Consider the following 20,266-nt stretch of genomic DNA (forward strand, 5'->3'; position numbering starts at 1 on the left):
AAGTTGTAATGCATCCACGCACAATGGAATCCTACTCAGTAATGAAAAGAAATGAATTACTGATGCACACAATGGGGATGAATCTCTCAGTAACTATGCTGAATGAAAGAAGGCAGATCTCCACCCCAACCAAAAAAGTACAAATTGTACAAAAAAAAAACAAGAAAAACCCCAAACCATATCATATGGTTTCATTTAGAGAAAATGCAAACTGATCTACAGGGATAGAAAGCAGGTCAGCGGTTGCCCAGGATCAGGCGGAGTGGAGGGATTATCGGGGATCTCCAGAAAACTTTTAGGGGTGATGGACACATCCGTTCTCTTGGTTGTGGTCGTGGTTTCATGGGGATATCCATCTATCTAAACTGACCAAATTGTACACTTTGTTTGTTTTGGGGGTAAGTTTTGATTTCTCTTTTTCAGTTACAGTTCACAGTATTATTCTGTACCGAACTGTACACTTGAAACGTGTGTAGTTTGAGTGTCAGTCAGACCTTAAGGCCATTAATCTGGCAAAGCGTGGAGAGTGAGCTGGAGTGCAAGTGTCCGTGAATCATTTATTGCTGTGTAACAAAAGACCCCAAAATGTAGTGGCATAAAACTACCACCATTTTATTATATTTCACAGTTTTGTGGGTCAGAAATTTGGGCTGGCTCAGCTGTGACACCCCATGGCACCAACCTGGCACTCAGGCTAGATGGTCGGGAGGTGCCAAGAATGGCGTCCCTCACGTGCCTGGCACCTCATTCTGGATGGCTTGGAGGCTGAGCTCAACGGCGCCTTTCCCTGTCCATGTAGGCTCAGCAACTCTCCGTGTGATCTCTCCAGAAGGGATGTCAGACTGCTCACTCGGCGGTTCAGTCTGTAGAGTCCAGAACCAGCGGAGCATCTCTTCTGCCATATTCTACTGGTCAGAGTAAACCAGCTCAGATACTAGGGTAGGGGCAATAGACCCCACTTCTCAGAGAAAGGTCTGGGAAGGGGAAGAGGCTAAATTGGCACAGCCAGAATCAGGCAGAAAACATAACGGGGTCCTAAGCAGTTGAGTTTGGGAATATATGGAAGGTGGACAGGACTTTGTGGAACAGGGGATTGGGGACAGAGCAGAGAGGTCCTTGGCCATCAGGTTAAACCATTTGAGTTAACTTTTTTAGATAAAAGGAAGCCCTTGAAGTCTGGAGCAGGTGGAACAAGTGAGGGTCAAGGTCAAGCTGAAACAGGGATAACTTGAATGGCATAGAGTCTTTCTGCTACAAAATCAGAGAACATTTGCAATAAAAAGTCTTAACAGTAGGTAATGACTTATACATCTTTCGATTTTCTATTTTTAAGAACAACTTTTATAGGTTTTTTTTTGCCCCCTTCTTATGAAATACACGTTTCCTCTTTAGAAAGTTGAGGCTGAGAGCTTAGCTAAACCGTAATATGAGGGCCATAGGCAGCCGCAATGGGGTCTTGAGCAGAGAGTGACCGGAGGCAAGGTTCCAACTCTATTACGGAGGGGAAGGAGTATGTAAATGAATGTGTGAGATTCTAAGGTCCGGTGAAGGGTGGTGAGTAAGTACTGGCAAACTTAAATGCATGGACAGGCACTTTGCAGAACAGCCTGCTGAATAAAGATAATAAAAACATAAATATTTAAATGTGTGCTTGAGATGTGATTGGTACTATGCTAAAACTATACAGTTAGTAGCTCACTAACCCTGATTGGCTAGGTACTGGTACCAGTCCCGTTACATGCATGAGAAAACTGAGGCACAGAGAAGTAACTTGCCCAAGGTCACAGTTAAGAGTGAAGAAGCTAGGATGTAAGCCTCGCTGAGCTCTGAACTACTTTCAACTAAAGCTGGATGTTGACTTTTAGCTTTCATATGTGCAAATCAAGTTTCCTTACTATCATTTCTGAAGATCTAAGTGACCAGAGCTTACATACACTCTACCATCTGACTTGTTGCTATTCTGAATTCTGGGACATGGAAAGCACCTGACACACATCTGTTAATGATGCTAAGGCCAGAGTCAGGGTAGAGTCAAGAGGTGGTCTGGAGTGTATAACTCCATCCCCCCTCAACTGGCAGGATGCTAGCAATGCCTCACCCGAAGGTGGTCTATTAGGCTGGTACCCACCCACCTGCATAATTCAAAAGAGTCGTGATAGAATATTTGTTTTAACGTTTAAAAAAATACTCTGGTGTGTTATGTTTGAAAATAGTATGTGAATACACTCTGAGGATGATGGTGAAGGTGTAACTTTGACATCAAGACAAGTGGGTGCATCAGGTGTTTAATGAAAAGATCGGCTGAAAAAAAAGCAGGTGCAAAGTCACTCTGATGAAAATGGGGTCGAATCTCCAACCCCAGGTCAGAGAGCAGCAGCGTCTAGCGTCATCTTTGGAAACAAAATACGATCACAGGTAAGACAGAGAAAGAATGCAAATTTAGAAAGAAAGAAGGCAATATGGATGCCCTTTCTCAGCAGAGGAGGCTGCATACTCCCCCCTTGCTGAGAAAGGGTGTTTATTAGCTAGGATGCAATGAAAATTTTAATGCTAGTTTACAGCAGGTGACTGTCTTTGGCCTTTCATCTGGATATAAGGCTTTCGTTCCTCTCGTGGATAAGCCTAATTAGAGTGGAATCCTAACTTGTTCTTTATCATTATACCAAATTAAAAAAAAAACACCATAGCTGTATTTCTGTACAATTAGACTAAATTACTTGCTTTCAAGAGTTCCCTCTTTCCTACTACCTACAGTACATTAAATCAATGGAAATTAGGAATGTGCTAATTTAACAATTTGTATACCACGGCCCTCTTTCCTGACAGGTCTGTATCAATTCAAGGAAAGGAAAGCTATTTCATGAAGAGAGAGCAAAACCTTTCTTCCCCTAACTCCCCTACTCTCTCTTTTTTATCCCTTTTAGCTTACTCTGAGCAATTATCTTCAGGAAACTAACTCACCAACCACCGGCTGCCAAGTTTGATTTCTCTTTCTGGAGTTAGGCCTTCTGGCTCCTCCAAGTCTTTCAGCTGACTTCTCCTGTCATCTCTGCTACCCACTTGCAAGGTGCTTAAGGGTCGCACGATCAGAACTGTTCAGATCTGCCCCCAACCTCTTCCCTTTACCATCTCTTTATTTTTTTAAATAAACCTTGTAGGATGCTGGTGGGTGGGGCCAACCAACAGGGAGACAGCCGGTCTGGACCATCCTTTTTCTGACCCTCTGGGGCCGCCTTCCTCCTGGCAAATTCTCTTCCCCCATCTGTTTTCCTATTTTTTTTAAAGGGGGGGGGGAGGAATTAAAAACAAAGAAAGGAAAAGAAACCAACCCCAAATACCTATGACACCTCTAAGGCAGGGCCAGTGTGGTGGAAAATTCTACAGGTGTGTGTAGAGTCCTGTGTGACGTGAGCATGTTTACACACAGGTGTCAAACCATGGAAGAAACTACGAAATTCATAAAGGCAATGCGTGGTAGCATGAGACGCTGCTTTCTGAAGTAGAAACTGTTTACTTCTCTTCCCATTGGCAAATAAGGAACCCTGTTTTATTTTCCAGGTTTATTAAGATATAACTGACATATTTTGCTTTTATTTGTTAACAATTTTTGCACCTATCGGTCAATGTTCCCTGAGTTTGGATGGACCCCAGGTGTTGAGGAGACGACACCTAAGGGTGGCTGACGCCTTGGGCCTTCCCAGAGGGCCTGCCAGGCGCAGGACAGCACTTGGGCCCCAGGCTTTGTCCCTTTAGGGAGGTGTCGAAGCCTGGGACTTTTCAGCACATTTGTCCCGCTGAGTTGATTTAAAGGGTCTCTTTCCAGGTTGCTCTTTTCCTGGAAAACTCCCTGAATTCTGGTGAGCAAATTCACAGGAAGAGCTTGGGATACTAATGTAGTTCGTTTATTTATTTATTTATTTAAAGATTTTATTTATTTATCTTCAGAGGGGAAGGGAAGGAGAGAGGGAGAGAAACATCAATGTATGGTTGCCTTTTGTGCATCTCCTGCTGGGAATTGGCCTGCAGGGAACAGGTCTGCAACCCAGGCATGTGCCCTGACTGGGAATCGAACCTCGATTGTCTGGTTCGAAGGCCCGCGCTCAATCCACTGAGCTACACCAGCCAGGGCTCTCATTTATTTTTTAAATCTTTATAATCCAGGCATGGTTACTCAGGTTGGACACCAAATTATTATTTTTTCACTTCATTGAAATATAATTTAAACAGTAAATTCTGCATAGATCTTAAATGTCAGATTCACAAGTTTTGACAAATGTAGACACCAATATATAATATTTCTATATCATTACCTTAGATCCCTTATTCCCCTCTTCCAGTCAAGATACCTTCACCCCCAAGGATAACTTTCCTATCCCCATGGCTTAGTTTTGCCTCTTCTAGAATTTCCTGTAAATGGAACAACAAAGTATGGGCTCTTGTGTTTGGTGTCTTCCTCCTAACGTGATGTTTCTTAGATTATCCAGGTTGTTGTCTATAGAGGTAGAATCCGACGTGTCACTCATAGCTTGGCAGTGTTTAGAAGGGGACGACTGTTCAACCCCTTGGCCTCCTGATCAGATACCTCTAAATCCCGGTAGTATGTGGTCCTCTCTGCTCTTCCGAGTCAGTCTCCCTCCCGGGCCAAGCCAGTTCCTCTCCCAGAACCGCCCAAGCAGCCAGAGGAACCACCCAGATGGCCAAGAGGCCATCACCCAAGGAGCCTCCCCTGAACAGCTGCCCTCTGCCCCCACCCCTCATTAAAACTCGAAAGGAAACCGTCCCCTCCAGAGATCGGAATTCAGATTCGTTTAATTCCACCCATTCGACTGCACACAACCGAATGTTTGGTGTTGATCACGGATAAGCAGAATCCTTAAGAATACGTAAAAAAAAAAATAGTAATGAAATGAGAGAGAGAGAGAAAGGAAGGAAGGAAAGGTGGGGGAAAAAACTCAGATCTCACGGGCAGTGGATATCAGCTGCTGAACCAGTATTCAGAATGAAATCTTTTCCTTTCCTTTCTTTTTTAAGTAAACGTGAGTCGCTCTTCGTTCCTCGCTCGGAAGGTTTCAAAGGTCGTCACACTGAAGCTTGGGGGCGTTCATCTCCCCAGCGGCCTGGAGAAGGGAGGAGGTTGGAGGGAGGAGGGAGGGAGCACACAAAAGCGAGCCATGCAGAGAGGGCTAATGTTTCCTGTTTGCCTGGAACCCCCTCCCCTGTGTCCCCTCCCCCAGCCCCCTCCCAACACTCGGGCGGAAGTGAGTTTGCTCCTTTGGAGATTAAAAGGATTCCGAATTCCGATCAGTCCCAATAACCGGCGTACTAAGAAGAGGAGGAGGAGGACAAGGAGGAAGAGGCGGCAAAGCAGAGAAAGAGAGGGCTCGCGCGCGCGCGCGCGTGCACGCACGCAGTCCGAATTGGGGGAGTTGTGCAAAGCCCCAGGAGGTCAGGGCGCACGGCGCTAGCAAAGCCTGGTAGGCGCAGCGCGGCCGGGGCCACCGAGTCTTACACGGCGACTGGTTTCAGAAAGAAGATGACGCGGGCGCGGGCCGGCGGCGTTGGCCACGCGGCTCCAGAGCTCACCGCGCTGGGCCGTTGCCGGTTCCACTGATTCCTGCGCGGCCCGGAGGAGGTTCCGTCCCTGCGACTCGGGATCGGAGGGGGACTAAGGCGAGGGCGAAATGGCCCGATGACAAAGGAAATGTGATCCCCCTTCGCTGCCAAGGTTTCAGAGAGGACGGACGTGAGGAGGAGGAGGGGCGCGGGGCGCGCGCGGAGCTCGGATAGCATTGCACGACGGCTCGCGCGGAGCGGGCAGCGGGTACATCTAATATCTTCCTGCGGATGAATAATTCAGGACGGCCCGCGGGGACCTGCGGCCCCGCGCTGCAGCGCAGCTAAACCGAGAGGAAGGAGCGCGGGAGGTGCCCAGGCCGGGCAAGGTGGGGGCACGAGGGCCCTGAGCCGCGTAGGGTGCGCGTGCGTGTTAAGTGTCGGCAGCCGAGGCCAGGCAGGCGCGCGGGAGACTCGAGGCGCGTGGGACGCGCGTGCGTAGTACTACACGCGTGCGGCCGCGGCCGGGCCCGTACGACCTGCAGCTGCTGCGGGGCCCGCGCCCGGCGGTGCGCAAGCCCGAGCGCACACTCTGGGCCACCCAGGAGTCCCTGGCCGCCGCGTCATGCGGTGGGGTGGCCGGCGTCGCGCGGGGGGACACGGGCTTGGCGTCGCGCCGCTCCCACCTTTACTAGTTTGGGGGAACGTTTCTCTCCAAAGAAGAGACTAACTAAATCCGTTTAAAGAAAAGCAACGCACCAAATACTCGTCAAACCAAATTTTGCTTCTCCCGCTGGGACTGGGATTGCACATTGGACTTTAGAGGATTTATCTTCGCGAGCGAGAAGCTAAGCTAAAGGTTCAGCTACTCTAGGGAGTCCTCTGACCTCCCTGCCCCCGCTCTCCCCTCGCGAGTCGAGACTTGTTTCGGCGCTCCGGGTTCATAAAGCACGCAGTCCCCACGTCGTCCGGGAAGAATCTGTGTCACCTCTGGGTAGTGGCATTTAATGCCCGCAGCGTCGGGGGTGGCAGCGCGAAGGGCCGGACGCGCGGAGGCCAAGGGGGCCGAGCCACTCTGGTGCGGGCTCCTGGATTGCAGGCCTAATAGATGCATTTTTCTGAGTGAGTCGGCGGCTCCCCCACCCACCTCGTCCGCGCTCTCCTCTCCTCCTCTTCCTCTCTGGTCTCCTCCCTCCTCCGGGCCTGGTTGCAAATGGCTTCGTTCCCCGAGACCGACTTCCAGATCTGCCTGCTGTGCAAGGAGATGTGCGGCTCGCCCGCGCCGCTCTCCTCCAACTCGTCTGCGTCGTCGTCGTCCTCGCAGACGTCCACGTCGTCGGGGGGCGGTGGCGGGGGCCCTGGGGCTGCGCCGCGCCGCTTGCACGTCCTGCCCTGCCTGCACGCCTTCTGCCGCCCGTGCCTCGAGGCGCATAGACTGCCGGCGTCAGGCGGCGGCACGCCGGGAGAGCCGCTCAAACTACTCTGCCCTGTGTGCGACCAGAAAGTAGTTTTGGCTGAAGCGGCAGGCATGGACGCCCTACCCTCGTCTGCCTTCCTACTCAGTAACCTGCTCGACGCTGTGGTGGCCACGGCCGACGAGCCGCCGCCCAAGAACGGGCGTGCCGGCGCCCCAGCGGCCGCGGGCGGCCACAGCAACCACAGACACCACGCGCACCACGCGCACCCTCGTGCGTCTGCCTCGGCGCCGGCGCTCCCGCAGGCACCGCCGCCGCCGCCCGCGCCTTCCCGCTCCGCGCCTGGAGGACCTGCTGCCTCCCCGTCGGCGCTGCTGCTGCGCCGTCCTCCAGGCTGCAGCTCCTGCGACGAGGGCAACGCCGCCTCGTCCCGCTGCCTCGATTGCCAGGAGCACCTGTGCGACAACTGCGTCCGCGCGCACCAGCGCGTGCGCCTCACCAAGGACCACTACATCGAGCGCAGCCCGCCGGGTCCCGCCGCCGCCGCGGCCGCGGCCCAGCAGCTCGGCCTCGGGGCGCCCTTCCCCGGCCCGCCCTTCTCCATTCTCTCGGTCTTCCCCGAGCGCCTCGGCTTCTGCCAGCACCACGACGACGAGGTGAGTGTGTGGCGACTTTCGAGGAGGCTTTCCGGAGTAGGGTTTGGGCATGCGTGTGTGTGTGTGTGTGTGTCCACCCGGGAATCGCGGGAACACTTCCAAAAGGGCTGCGGGACGCATCCCAAATCTATGGGTGGGTGGGTAGGTGTGGGAGTCCTTTCGGAATGCCTTTTTCTCGTTGGCTAGGTGGCGGTCATAGCCACCGAGAAGGTAGCGGCTGCAGTAGTAGTGCGTGTTTAGAGGATAGGCTTTCTGTGTGCATTGCAGCGAGGTGTCCCCCTCGAGGAGTCCCAAAACGCGGACTTCCCTTCCCCCCTTTCCTCCTGATTTTCCGTGTGGCAAAACGTGGTAACCGTTTTTCTTTAATTAGGTACGAGCTGGGGAGAATGAGGTGTGTGTCCGTCTAGACCTGGTTTCCTTGTGAGGAGGTTCCCGCCGCACCCCCCCCCCCCCCGGCCCCCGAGGTTTGAGGACACCCCCACCCCCTCTTTGTGAACTTTGATTTCCTCACTTCATTTCTGTTTGACAAAGCGTACTTGCTATTGCTTTAATTAAGACCAGAGGTGGAAAAGCATGTGCTGTATATCTGCAGATGGGTCTCCTTGTGCGCGCACATTAGAGGCCTCTCAACGTACTGACGGTTCTATCCCTTCGTTTCCCCTTTTTGCTTGTAAAACTCCTACATGGGTTGCTTTGGGGTAGGGCGTGCAAGAGTCAGGAAGAGATGGTTGTGGTGGGGGAGGGTGCGTGAGACTCTGTAGAACTGGTTTCCGCGTGCGCGCTTATGAGAGAGGACTTTTTTTTTTTTTTTTTTTCCGTTGGGACACGGTGGCAGTCGTTGTCTCTTAGCGTTGGGTCTTGGGGCATCTTGATCTTTGACGGTCAAGGGGCCCTCGGTCTAAAGCCCTTCCCCGCAGTTGTTTACTGCATTGTGAGAAAAACGTATCATAGGCCCAGGGCCTCTTGGGCCCGGGGTTGCGCCTTATAGAAGCGGAATTTGGGGGACTATTGCTCTCACCCGGCTGGCGGTCCTTCGGGCCTTTCCAGACGGCCCCAGTTTTGATCCTTACTGGAACGGGTTCCCTGGTTTGTAGGTATCTTCACTCTGCTCAACCAGGGGCTCGACTTCTCTTGGGGGGAAAAAGCTGCACACAGCTGCCTGCGGCCTGAATTCTAGGGCTGCACTGCGGTCTGTTGGCTTGAGTTCTGTTTTGGCTGTTACTTATTGCTGATTTTTCACACCATCCTGTGACACTTTTCCACTCTTAGGAACCATGATTGGAAAGGGCCCAACATTTTTAGCAGCAAAGAGGGTCGGCAATTTACGTAATCTCTGTAGACCCGTGAGATACTAGGTGTGTGTTTGGTCCAGTCTTGGCGTTGGACGGAGAGCAGGAGACAGTAGAGGCTTTAAAAATCATAGTGGGAGTTGCTGCCTTCCCGTAGGAGGGCACGTGCTGGCAACACGCCGGGCAGGGGCTTGCAACGCAGCATGTCCCACTACAGAGCTGTTATTCCGGGAGGAAGGTGGAGCTGTTATTGCCTGGCGATGGCCTTAAGCCGGGGTCTCCTATTGGAAAAAAAGTTGAAATTCTAATCTACTTGTGGATGCTTCACTTTAAAAGTTTTCTCCTAGGGATGAAGATAAGGAGAAATGAGTCTTCTCCTTGGTTTTTAAGCTTTGAATGGACTCATTAAAATTTTCCACATTCGTGGGTGAATGTAGTATGTTCTTTAACCACTTTTAGAAAAATGATTGAGCTGAATATCAGTCCGCATCTCAGGAAAGATAAAGAGGGAGGGATAAAGATGAGAAGGGGGCGCTGGCCGGGTGCAGGCAAGAGGGGCTTTGCGTCCAGCACCGCTTTCCTCCTGGGAGTGGTGTTGACTCAACCCTCCTTCCCACCAGTTGATTTTAAATGTCGGGATTTGTTTATATTCCCAGTTAAAGATCCACATAATGTTTTATTTGGGCTGAAACAGTGGATGCTTAGTGTTGCCAGACTTGTAAAAGGTTTATACACTTTTTAAATGATAAAACCATTCAAATGGGATGGGAGAGTGTAAACTGCAAAATGAACCTCCCCTCACCCTGGGAGGTACCTGGCTGCCCTGAAATTTTACTTTTTAAACGTGCTACACTAGGTTAAAGTTGTTTGGCCCAAGTGTGAAGATGTTACATTGTTAAACTAAAGGTCCTTTAAAAACATGAAACTTTTAAGTTTTGAGCAACCCCCCCCCCACTATTAAGTTTTTCATTTAAAGAAAACTTGGAAATTGGATTTAGAATGGTAGAAAACTTGACGTCAAAGGTGACAAACCAGTGCTATGAATAAAAAGTAGGAAATGGCCTTAAGTTCACACACGGCCTGAAGTTCTCTTTTTCCTTGGAAGGAGGTGATGGGTAATAGTTTTAAAACACCGTTGCATTGAAAAGCCACCCCTGCAACCGGGCAAAGAGCAGCCTCCATCTGTGACGGATCTGCACCCCTAAACTCAGGTATATGGCTGTATGTACAATGCACCTCAATTTTAAAAACTCGCTACTTTGGCGAGTTGCCTGTCGGGACAACAGGCTCCATTAAATAATTCAGGGCGCTCTTGCTTTGTGGCGACTAACGCCACCTGACCTTGGGGAGGTGGTCTGACTAGGTGTTTGTTCCGTAATTTGGGGGAGGGCGCCTCCCACAGTTGGCCGTTCGGGGGAACACGGGAGGCTTTCCTCAAGCATCCTCCCCTCCCCCCGTTTCTGCAGTGGCTTCTCGCGATTGGCAAAGTGCTTTGAGCGCTTGATTTAAAATTAACTTTAAAACCTTAACAAGTGACGGGGGAGTTATGGTTTGCAAGGCATTAAAAGTTGCGTGCTCCCACTCTTCATAGCTGGTTTATAAGAAAGAAAATAACCGTTTAGGATTTCCGCCGGGCGCAGGTCGAGATGGCCAGCCCGAAAGGCCCGCAGGCACCGCGCCCCGGCGGCCATCCAGGCCGGGAGTCCGGCCCTCGACCCACCGGCTGCGCGGGTCCCGCGAGAGGCGCCGCGGAGTCCAGGCGCCGCGGAGCCCGACTGTGGGCCTGCGCCGCCGCCGCCTCCGCCGCGGGGCCCGCCCGCAGCCCCGCAGTCCACAGCCCGCGGCTCTGGTGACGCAGCCCGACCCGGGCCGCCGCTCCTTGGCCCGCGGGCACCCGAGAAGGAATTTGGAAGAGTTTGCTCACGAATGGTCACGAATACGGAAGAAGAACGCGAGGGCAAGGGAGTGCAGTGGTCAGAGGGCCCCGAGCCCGTGAGCGCGCTTTTCCAGCTGCTCTCGAGTTGCCCTTTAATGATGTATTAGGGGCACAGAGGACGCGACCCCTTTGCTGCCTCGGACGCGCCACTGGAGCAGGTTCAGGGTGCGTGGTGCGTGTAGAAGAGGTGGGCGCCAGGACCCTGCGAACGGCAGAAGGCCGAGTGGGGTCTGAGCGAGTTCCGGTTCCCAGGAAGGGCCTTGTCGTTAGCAGTGTGGGTGATGACACAGCTCGAGGGACACACTTGTCATGTTAGCCGAGAGACATTGCAGCCCATCTCATGGAGGATGGCAATAGTTGTTTTACGGTTTGGCAGGCCAGCCGCGGGATTTTCCTAAGCCCCTTAGATGGGAAAGTGGGGTGTAGGTGTTGGCGCTGTTTATATCCAGTCCCCTGTTTGGTCTTAAGAAAAGAAAATCCTGCTGGAAAGGAAAGTTTTAGAATTTCCGACCAGTAAAGAAAGACTCTGAATAACGAACCATTCTAGGTCTGGGGACTGTATTTCCCTGGGAAAACACTCCCCCCAAATTAACCTCAAACCACTTTGAGGAAGGCACTTAGCTGCCTAAAATGATTGGTTGTAGAATAAATTCTTGTCTTGTCTTACTTTGAATAATTCATGGTGAATGGGGATTGTACTGCCGCTGACGACGAAATACGAATTTATCGAGCATTCGCAATGTCGAACCTTTTTCAAGCAAGCATATCCAGTGTGTGCATGTTTAAGATGATGTGTGTGTTGCGTGCGTTATAAACCTATACCAGAAGACTTGGCAAGGACAAGAGAAAAGTATATAAATATATATTCTATTTCTGCACCCCATTTCCAAGCCTCCTGTGTAGGACTTACGTGGGGTGCCTATGTGTCCGCGGAATCAAGTCTTAAAAGTGTAGGGAGAAGGAATAAAAATTCCCATTTTCCGCCACAGTGTTCTCTCCCAGTGTTAGCTTCTTACAGATTTCAGGACACTGAAACCAACATTGGAATATATAGGTTCTTGAATCACTACTTTTAAAATGGAAGCAACTTTCCATCCGAATGTAAAATTTCCAGCATAGCCATTCCACTTTTTGTTTTCAATTTTTAATTCTGCATATAAAGGAAGGATGTTAGCTTTTGGGGAAGCAATAAATGAGGTGAAATTGTTAAAATGCTAAGTCAGGAGGGAAAAGAGTTTATAAGGTTTCTGGATTCAAGAGAAATTTTAACTTATTTGGTACACTCTATAGCTCTAAAACTCAACCCCGCCAAAATTTTATTTCCTTTGGTGCTGACCGAAAAGCCTTGGTTTGCCTAATGTTGCCACTTCTCCATCCAGTTCCTCGAGTGGGGCCAAGTTTGTTGTAGATGTTTCATCCTTGGTGTATAGAGGACCATTTTGGCGTCATTCTTCGTGAGCAAAAGGTTGAGGTCAATTCTACCGTGCAGGCAGTTCCAAAGTAGTGTTCTCTCCCCATGCCCCCCTGGCGCTGACAGTGACTTAAGGGCTTGGCTCACAAGCCTGTTTTTGCCATCTCTGTTATTGCCATCTATGTTATTTGGAAGAGAGCAAGAGAAAGCTTGGCAAAGACTTACAGTTGCCTAAAGGGGGCAAGACACCACCCATTGCAGTCCACCAGATTGACTGTTTTGATGGACAAGCCTCTGACTTAACAGAAAAATTGGAAGGGGTGGGGGCCGAGCTATTTACATCTGAAACTGACTCTCCACCTTATTCCAGTGCAATTCTTTCTCTCTTTAGTTGCCACGTTTCGGTTTGCTTGCAAGAGGCTTTGAAGGTAGGGCGGCATCCAGTGGGGAAAGACCCTGCCCCCAACTCTTCCTGTGTCTCATCTCCCACTCAGACCCAACTGGGATTTTGGGAGATCCACATTTAATCTGAAGACATCAGGCCAGTATTTGGTTTCACTCTCCCTATTGCAGATTTTCTACTAATCCTCAGGGTAGTTCTTTCCCCCAGCATCACTTCCCACCGAGTGAAATTTTCAGTGAATCTGGATAACGACCCCAGTTTCAGAATCAGTAGGCAAAAACATGCTAAGGAAGTGGTAATCTTTAGTGGTAAAAGTTACTGCTTTGGGCAAATTGAAGTTGTCAATTTTGGGAAGGGGAAGCTTGGCCATGAATAAGGGGATATTTCTTAATTGTGATTATTTACCAGGATAGACTCCTGCAGAATAGCACATTTTTGTCAACATAAACAGAATTGGAATGACGCAGAGCAGTGTACACTACAGAGAATCAAGTGGGTGAGAATTAGTTTCGTAGACTGAGGGGTATCCCCCTGTCATGGCTTGGCCACCCTGTGAATTTTGAGGCCCCCTGAGTGGACTTTGGAGCCTGGGAATGAGAGAGGAACCCCTCTGCCTTCCTACACGTGTGTCAACAGCTGTATCCTTTAGTTGTTACTTCTGAAAAGGGTGGCCAGCCGTTTCCTTCTAGCCTTGACCATTTGCAGTTAAAAATGTTTTTCTTGAAATGCTTATGGGTTTTGGGACCATCTTTCATATTCTGACTAATTGGGGTAATTATAAAAATGCTGTTTATAAAACAAATTTGCAGTTAGATTCTGCTGCTGGACATGGATCAGCTGTGACTACTTTAGCATAGTGTGGGGTTTTTTTTTATCCTCACCAGAGGACATTTTATTTTCAGCTCTTTTAGAGAGAGAAAGATACATGGCTTCATTGCCTTCTCTTACTCGAGCCCCAACCAGGGATCAAACCCACAACCTGGGTATGTGTCCTGACAGGGACTAGAACCCTGCCACCTTTTGGATTATGGGATGATGCCCCAACCAACTGAGCCACGCTGGCCAGGGCAGGTGTTTCAAAAATGAAAATGGTGGCCTGGCCAGGTGGGTCCATTGGTTGGAGCGTTGTCTGGTACATCAGAAGGCTGCATACGGAAGGCAACGATCAATGTTTCTCTCAAATCAATAAACATATCCTTGGGCGAGGAGTTAAAAAAAAGAGAGAGAGAGTCGTGAATGGTGGATCAGCAGTGAAAATTAATGATGTGTTAAGACCACATCTATACATTTTGATCTGTGCCCTCTGTCTCTTTGAGATCAATGTCAGAGGGGACATATTTCTCTCTTAACTTGGGGTCATCTACAGGCTTGTACTGAAAGTGCACACACACTGACCTGTGTGGGTAAGTGTTGAGCAGGAAAGGATCGGCAAAGAAAATTTTAGTGGTAGTTGAGAAAAGGGGTTTCCTGATGTTTCGTATTCAAGGTGCCTGTTTATCTGAGCCTGAGACAGCGTGATTCTAGGTTGAGTTCTTGGTGGTCTTTAGTTTTCTCGTGTGGCATCACACTCTTCGTGTGTTGTGAGGATTTGAGGCAACGTAAAATGTCACAGTACAGGGTTGTACAACGGAGGGCAACGGTGAACATTTGTAATATCCGTTATTAATAAGCTACGTACTAGAGTATTGAGGCAGACTCCTCCCTTGCTTTTCCTCCCTTTCCTTTCTCCTAAAAGGGGTTCTTGTCAGAGAAAACTAATTTGGGGTGGCAGAAATTGCAGCCGAGCTGGGCTTTGATCAGTTTACCATTATCTAAAAGATGATGAGGCAAGGTACACTGGAGAAAAATGCGTAAAAACTTGGAATCAACTTCAACTTCTGGTCTAGACCATTTTAGGGTTCTAAGGCTCCCAAGACCAAGGAGAGAAGATGGGTGCAAGGATGTTTATAGGCTATCGCAATACCTTCAGCTTTTTATTTTCAGATGGAAGTATTTGAGGGCCATTAATCTTTGAAGCCGTGATACTTCCCCCACCCCCAACGGGGTTGCTCAGGAGACAGATCAACTTGCTCAAGGGAACAGTCTGATTTCAGGGGCTGAAATATTATATAAGCTTTAATTTTACGTTGTTGTCAGGTGTGTATGTTGGGGGGGGTGGTTTGGAGAGGCATCTGAAGAGGAAAACTTAAGTTATTAGAGGGAAAGCTTAGGTCTCCATATGGGGGGGAAAAAAACCCTACTTCACAAGCCAGGGATGGTGATATGACTTCTGTCGGTCAGGCTCTTGTCTAGTCTGTTCGTCTTTACACGGTGACTGCTCCGAAGTCACCGTATTTGGCAAGTTTGTGTTTTTGAAACTAGCCCTTAAAACAGCTGGTATTCAACACACAACTTACTTGAATATTTAGCTTCTTGTGTTTTATTTTCTTATTTTGGAACCTTTCTAAGTTGAAGTAGGAAGTTAAATATCATACACACGGATGGGCCATGGTCTCTGCAAAAATGAGTGTGACATCCTTACTCTGGGTCTCATCCCGAAATTGAGTGACTTAATGTCAAGTGTTGCCAGAACAACCATATAGCAAGAAACAACTAAGTCTCAAAGGATATCCCCGCAGTAGCAGAGCGAGAAGAAGGTGCTGCTTCTGCCAGGTGCCATTTGTGCCATAGGCACAGTCTACTCTGGGTCTCAGGCCCCCACCCCAGTTCACCCACACTCTGGCCTCAGCTCAGCACCTCAGAGAAAGTACTTTGGTGGCGGTAGTGGGTAGGGGCTCTTGATGGATCTGGCCTCTGTGGATGTTAGTGGGTTTTAAGGACTTGATCTCGAAAGATTTTGCCGGATTGTCAATTTTCCTTGGTGACTGATGCAAATTCGGTTTGACCTTCAGAAGATGCTTATGCTGCTGCCAGTTTATTTCTTTGCCAGGAACAAAGGAGACTTTTTAGTTTAAAGCCAAAGGAGGAACACCCTTGAAAATATTAGGTTCTGATATTTGGAGCTTTCTCTCACCTTATGTGGGATGAAAGGAAGAAATTGGAAGATGCTTGTAGGTTTTCCGTGTAAAGGCAAGAGTATGAGCTCTTTAGAGTAAAAAGACCTGGGGTTCAGGCCGTGTTGCCCTAAAATAGCTGTGTGACCTTGGAGAAGTCATTTAACCTCTTGATCTCTGACCTTTTAGATGGGAGCAGCAAGAATGGAATGGTTACATTTTACCAAGACCTACCTATCTGTGGGAAGAGCTGTAATTTACATAAAGGTGCTTTGGAAGGCACTAGGGAAATTTGTTTTAATAACTTAGGTGCAGACCACTGTGTTAATATCCTGGGGAAAGCTTTGGCTTCAGCTTTGCCTGCGAGTTGCTGCCAAACAGGTAAGCTTTCTATTTCATGAAATTAAATATGCTGCTTATCTTTCTTAAATACTTCCCTGTGGGTGGCCGAGCGATATTTGATGCTACAAAATAATTTGTGCCATTCCTCATTGCTGACAGGACTTGATGTGTTAAGATTTGTCATCCAAATGTTTGAGTGTCTTTGCTGCCTAGAATTGTACTCCGCGTTAAAGATTTAAGGCCGGTCTGCCACCTGGCCTGTCCCCGAGCTTGTGGTCTGTTTGGGAAGGCAGAACCGAAAGGGAGATGAGTGGAGAGAAGGATTCTTATCTTTTCTGTGAGGGTGCTTTGTGTGTGTCTTGTTTAAATTCCTGGGTGAAGTCAGTGCTCAGGCTCAGGGCATCTGAACAGAAGTTTCTAGAGGGAGGTAAGTTTGGGCTGAATGAAGGAAGAGAACTGTGGCATTTAGGTCAGAGGCGTACTGACAGGCAGAGGGGCTTCTAGGGACTGGGAGTGGATGGACTTCAGAGGAGGGCGAGTCATCAAAATCTGCACCTAATTTTTCCTTAATCCTTTCAACATCTCTCAGGAGCGGGCAGAGGGTGTCAGGGTTCCCCCCTCTTAGCCGCTTCTTTTGGACGGATTACTGATAGGCAGAGGAAGCTGCTGGTGTGTCTGTCAGCAGCCAGAGCCACATTTCTCTTTCTCTCTTTAACAGGTAGTTTAGTGTAAAGAACTGTTGACTGGTAACCAAGTTGTTAACTAGGAAGCCCATAGGCAAGGTGAGAACACTAAGATATCTGGGAGGTAGCAGCCGTGGGAAGCGGCTGGCACCCCAGGATTGGGACCCACAGGGGAGAGGTTGCAGGTACTGATACTTAGGGGAGGGTTTCTGTGGGTCTGGCCCCTCGGGTGGGTGTGGGGGAGGTGGTGGCGAAGCGGAGTCCTCCACTGAAGTGACCCAACAACTCTGTTGCTGGTTTGCCGGTATGACCCAGGAAAATCCCCCCTTCCTGTAGCATTCCCTGTTGTCCCGAGGCACTCTGTGACCCAGGTGACAGGGGTAGAGATAGGCTTTGCCCCATCTCAATCCCTCTTCCCCCAGTCACAAAGGGGAGGGGCACAGAAGGAGGATGGGCGATGGGCTTTTGAGTTGAGAGACTAACTCAGGGAGCAGCATAGCTGGGAAGATGGCCTCCCATTCGGAGGGGCCGCGGCTCCTGGCAGTGGCCACCTGGCTTGATTTCATTGAGACTTCTCGTGAACGATGTGGGGGAGACCTCAGAGCGATGAGAACCAGAGCGTGTCCCCGGTTTTCAGTGCTGTTCTTCCCAGTGGTCAGCTTCTCCTCAGCCCGCACTGGCCTCCGCCAGCCCCTCTCCCTGCACCCAGCCCTCGTCGGAGGAGCTGTGTGCTTCCCAGGGGCGATTGCTGTCTCTGTGCGTTGTACTTGCTCCTGTAATTACACAGTTTAAGACAAGGTGCGGGGAAGGCAAGAAATTGTCATTTCTGTGCAAACAGGCCTGAATGTCTGGAAACCACTTGGGTAGAGGAGGAGGCCTTGGGAATCCAGCGGCTGGCGAAATAGCCCCAGATCCCTTCCTCACAGCCGATTTGGTATTGGGTGATCGATCCCCCCACCTTCCCTCGAGGTTTGACTTGTTTGGGGCCCCAGGGTGGGAGATAACACTGGTCCACAGAGCGGGCACCTGGTGTCCCCCGGTGCCAGCCCATTCTGGGTAAAATCTCGGGAGTGAGCTGGGGAGTCTCAGTCCGGGTTGGAGGAAGGAGCCTCTCCTTGCCCTGCTTCCCTTCCTGCCCCGCTTTCTTCAGCCTTTAAGATACTGCCTCCCCCCCCTCCCCGCCCCCCAGCTTTGTCCTGTGGTTGAGTAAAAAGGCCTGACTTCTTCTGGTCTGGTGTTTCTCTAATTTGTTTTTGTTTATTGAGGTACATAGTGTATAGTTCTACACATTTTAACAATAGTATACAATGTATAATTACCACAGTCAAAACAGTCCCATCACCCCCAGAATCCCCACTCCACCTCCACCCAGCCTCAGGCAGCCACCGCTATTCCTACAATTTGGTCCTTTCTAGATTGTCGCACATACAGTGGGACCATGGCGTTACAGGTTTTCTCGGTTGCCCTGATGCATTCAGGAGCCAGCCTCTCAGAGTTGGGCCTCCCTTTGTAACGCCGAGTACTTCTCCGTTGTCCGAATGTACAAAAGTTAACAAATGACCCATTGCGGGACACTCACGGTCCCCGTGTTTTGGTGATTGTGAACATTTACTTGAATGCCTGGCTTGTGCACAGAGCTGTGTGGAGTGGTGGTGGTCAGTCCTTAGTGCCGGAGACCCAGGTTTGATCCAGCGCAGACATGCAAGATTTTAGCCTCAGTTTCCCTGTCAGTCTGTAGGGGCTGGTAGTATTTCCATTAGTGAGCCTCAGGCTCACTTTTTTAGTTTGGGAAATCAAGTGAAGTATTTCTTGATGAAAAATTGCCATGTGCCCTGTGCTTAAATTTAAGTGGAGACCTTTGAAACAAAAGGACTGATTTGGGAACAGTGCTGCGGGGGTGGGGGGGCCAGTCAGTGGAAGCACCTGCCAGACCCACTCTTTTTTTTTTTTTTTTTAATATTTTATTTATTTATCTTTAGAGGGGAAGGGAAGGAGAGAGGGAGAGAAACATCAATGTATGGTTGCTTTTCGTGCGTCCCCTGCTGGGAACTGGCCTGCTGGGAACTGGCCTGCAGGGAACTGGTCTGCAACCCAGGCATGTGCCCTGACTGGGAATCGAACCGCGATTGTCTGGTTCGCAGGCCCGCGCTCAATCCACTGAGCTACACCAGCCAGGGCCCACTCTTTATTTTTAATAACCTGCTAGAGAAATTCCCCCTCGTTTTTATCTCCTTTGGTTTTTGTTGTTAGTTTTATCAGAGGTTTTAGGGACTTAGAGGGCTATTCTAAGAGGAAATTTTATTTCACCAATTTAATTGGATTCTTAAAATGCCACATGGGTGCAAATAAAAAATTAAACCCATAGCTGTGAGTCAGCTGGGGACCCAACCCAGTTATAGCTGGAGCTTTTAAGGGAATCTTGGAAAAGATCCCTCCACGTGGGGCGGATGGAGGAGGGTTTGAGTCCGCACGTTTAAACCGAAGGTTAGTTAGGGGAGAAGAGGTTTTGTGTTAGGGTTTATTTTTGGTGATAAATGGAAAATCATTTTGAAGGGGAGTTGCAAAGGCATCTCCTAGCAAGAGATCATGGTTAATTCTGGGCAACCTTTGGGACTTCGCCTCAACAACTGCTTAATGTTGTTGCCTTTTTCATCCCTCTGTTGGTTGTGCAATGAACGGATGGGCCTTGATGTTAAAGAAGTGAACTTCTCTTGCCTGTCTTCATCTGTAGCATTCTTCCTTTACTCTTGGTTTTCTGCTAACTGAATTTGTGTGTTCATTGTGTACACAGGCGAATGACATGCAACTACACGCGATGAAAAGCACTAACTATATTTGGACATCTCTCAGTGCAGCGTAACTTTGAAAACAAACATTTCCCTCTCTCGTAAAATGAGGGGCGCCGTGTCCACCTTTGCTGTTCCCAGCATTCGTACGAGAGTGGTTTTTCCTCTGGTGATTGTCTAGGGTCTGCCGCGCAGCTGAGCACAGTTTGTCTGAATTTTATGACAATCTGCATCGTTCACCAGTGCCTGTTTTTGTCCCCCGGCCCCCTTAAAACTTATTTTCAAGTTTCTTTTGTTTGCTTTCTAGAACACAAGACTAATTTTGCTCTTCACCCAAGGAAGGGGGGAGGTGGCGGGGGACAGGTAAAGCAACAAATGGAATGAAATTAGAAAGCCGCATGTGACATCAAGTCATGCTGATGAGGAGGAGGTGATGTTTGGCCCTGGTTTGGCCTTAAAGGAGATGGGGTTGCAGGCTCCATCGGGTCCACTTGTTGGCTTGTAACTTGGTGGTGGTGGAGGTGGTGGAGGTGGTGGTAGAGGAGGAGGAGGAGGAGGAGGAGGAGGAGGATGTTTCATGGGGGGCCCAGAATGTCAAAGGGGTAACTTGCTGTGGTTCCAGCAGATGAAGAAACAAAAGTCTTACAAAACTAGCTTGGGGGGGCGGGAAACCTAGCTTGGAGGTGGGGTTCTGTGCTGCCCGCCAGGTCCCCCCAGGTCCCGGACTCGCAGCCAGGACTTACCACTGTTGTCACTGTGTGAGGCTCTCACCCTGTCTTGATGCTGAAGGCAGACAGGT

The 20,266-nt window shown here is 49.6% G+C and overlaps 1 protein-coding gene across 1 annotated transcript in view; it reads left to right on the plus strand.

Annotated features, from left to right (window-relative positions):
- The first annotated feature begins 6,766 nt into the window (after positions 1–6,766).
- The window catches only part of TRIM71 (tripartite motif containing 71), a 61,042-nt gene continuing 47,542 nt past the window's right edge, over positions 6,767–20,266 (plus strand). Inside the window, exon 1 of the mRNA XM_037148220.2 lies at positions 6,767–7,624. Coding sequence (XP_037004115.1) covers positions 6,767–7,624 — 858 coding nt within the window. The remainder of the gene's footprint in view (positions 7,625–20,266) is intronic.

The sequence above is a fragment of the Artibeus jamaicensis genome, unplaced genomic scaffold, assembly GCF_021234435.1.
Source record: "Artibeus jamaicensis isolate MK-2021 breed Jamaican fruit bat unplaced genomic scaffold, CSHL_Jam_final contig_519, whole genome shotgun sequence".
NCBI classification, from domain to species: domain Eukaryota; kingdom Metazoa; phylum Chordata; class Mammalia; order Chiroptera; family Phyllostomidae; genus Artibeus; species Artibeus jamaicensis.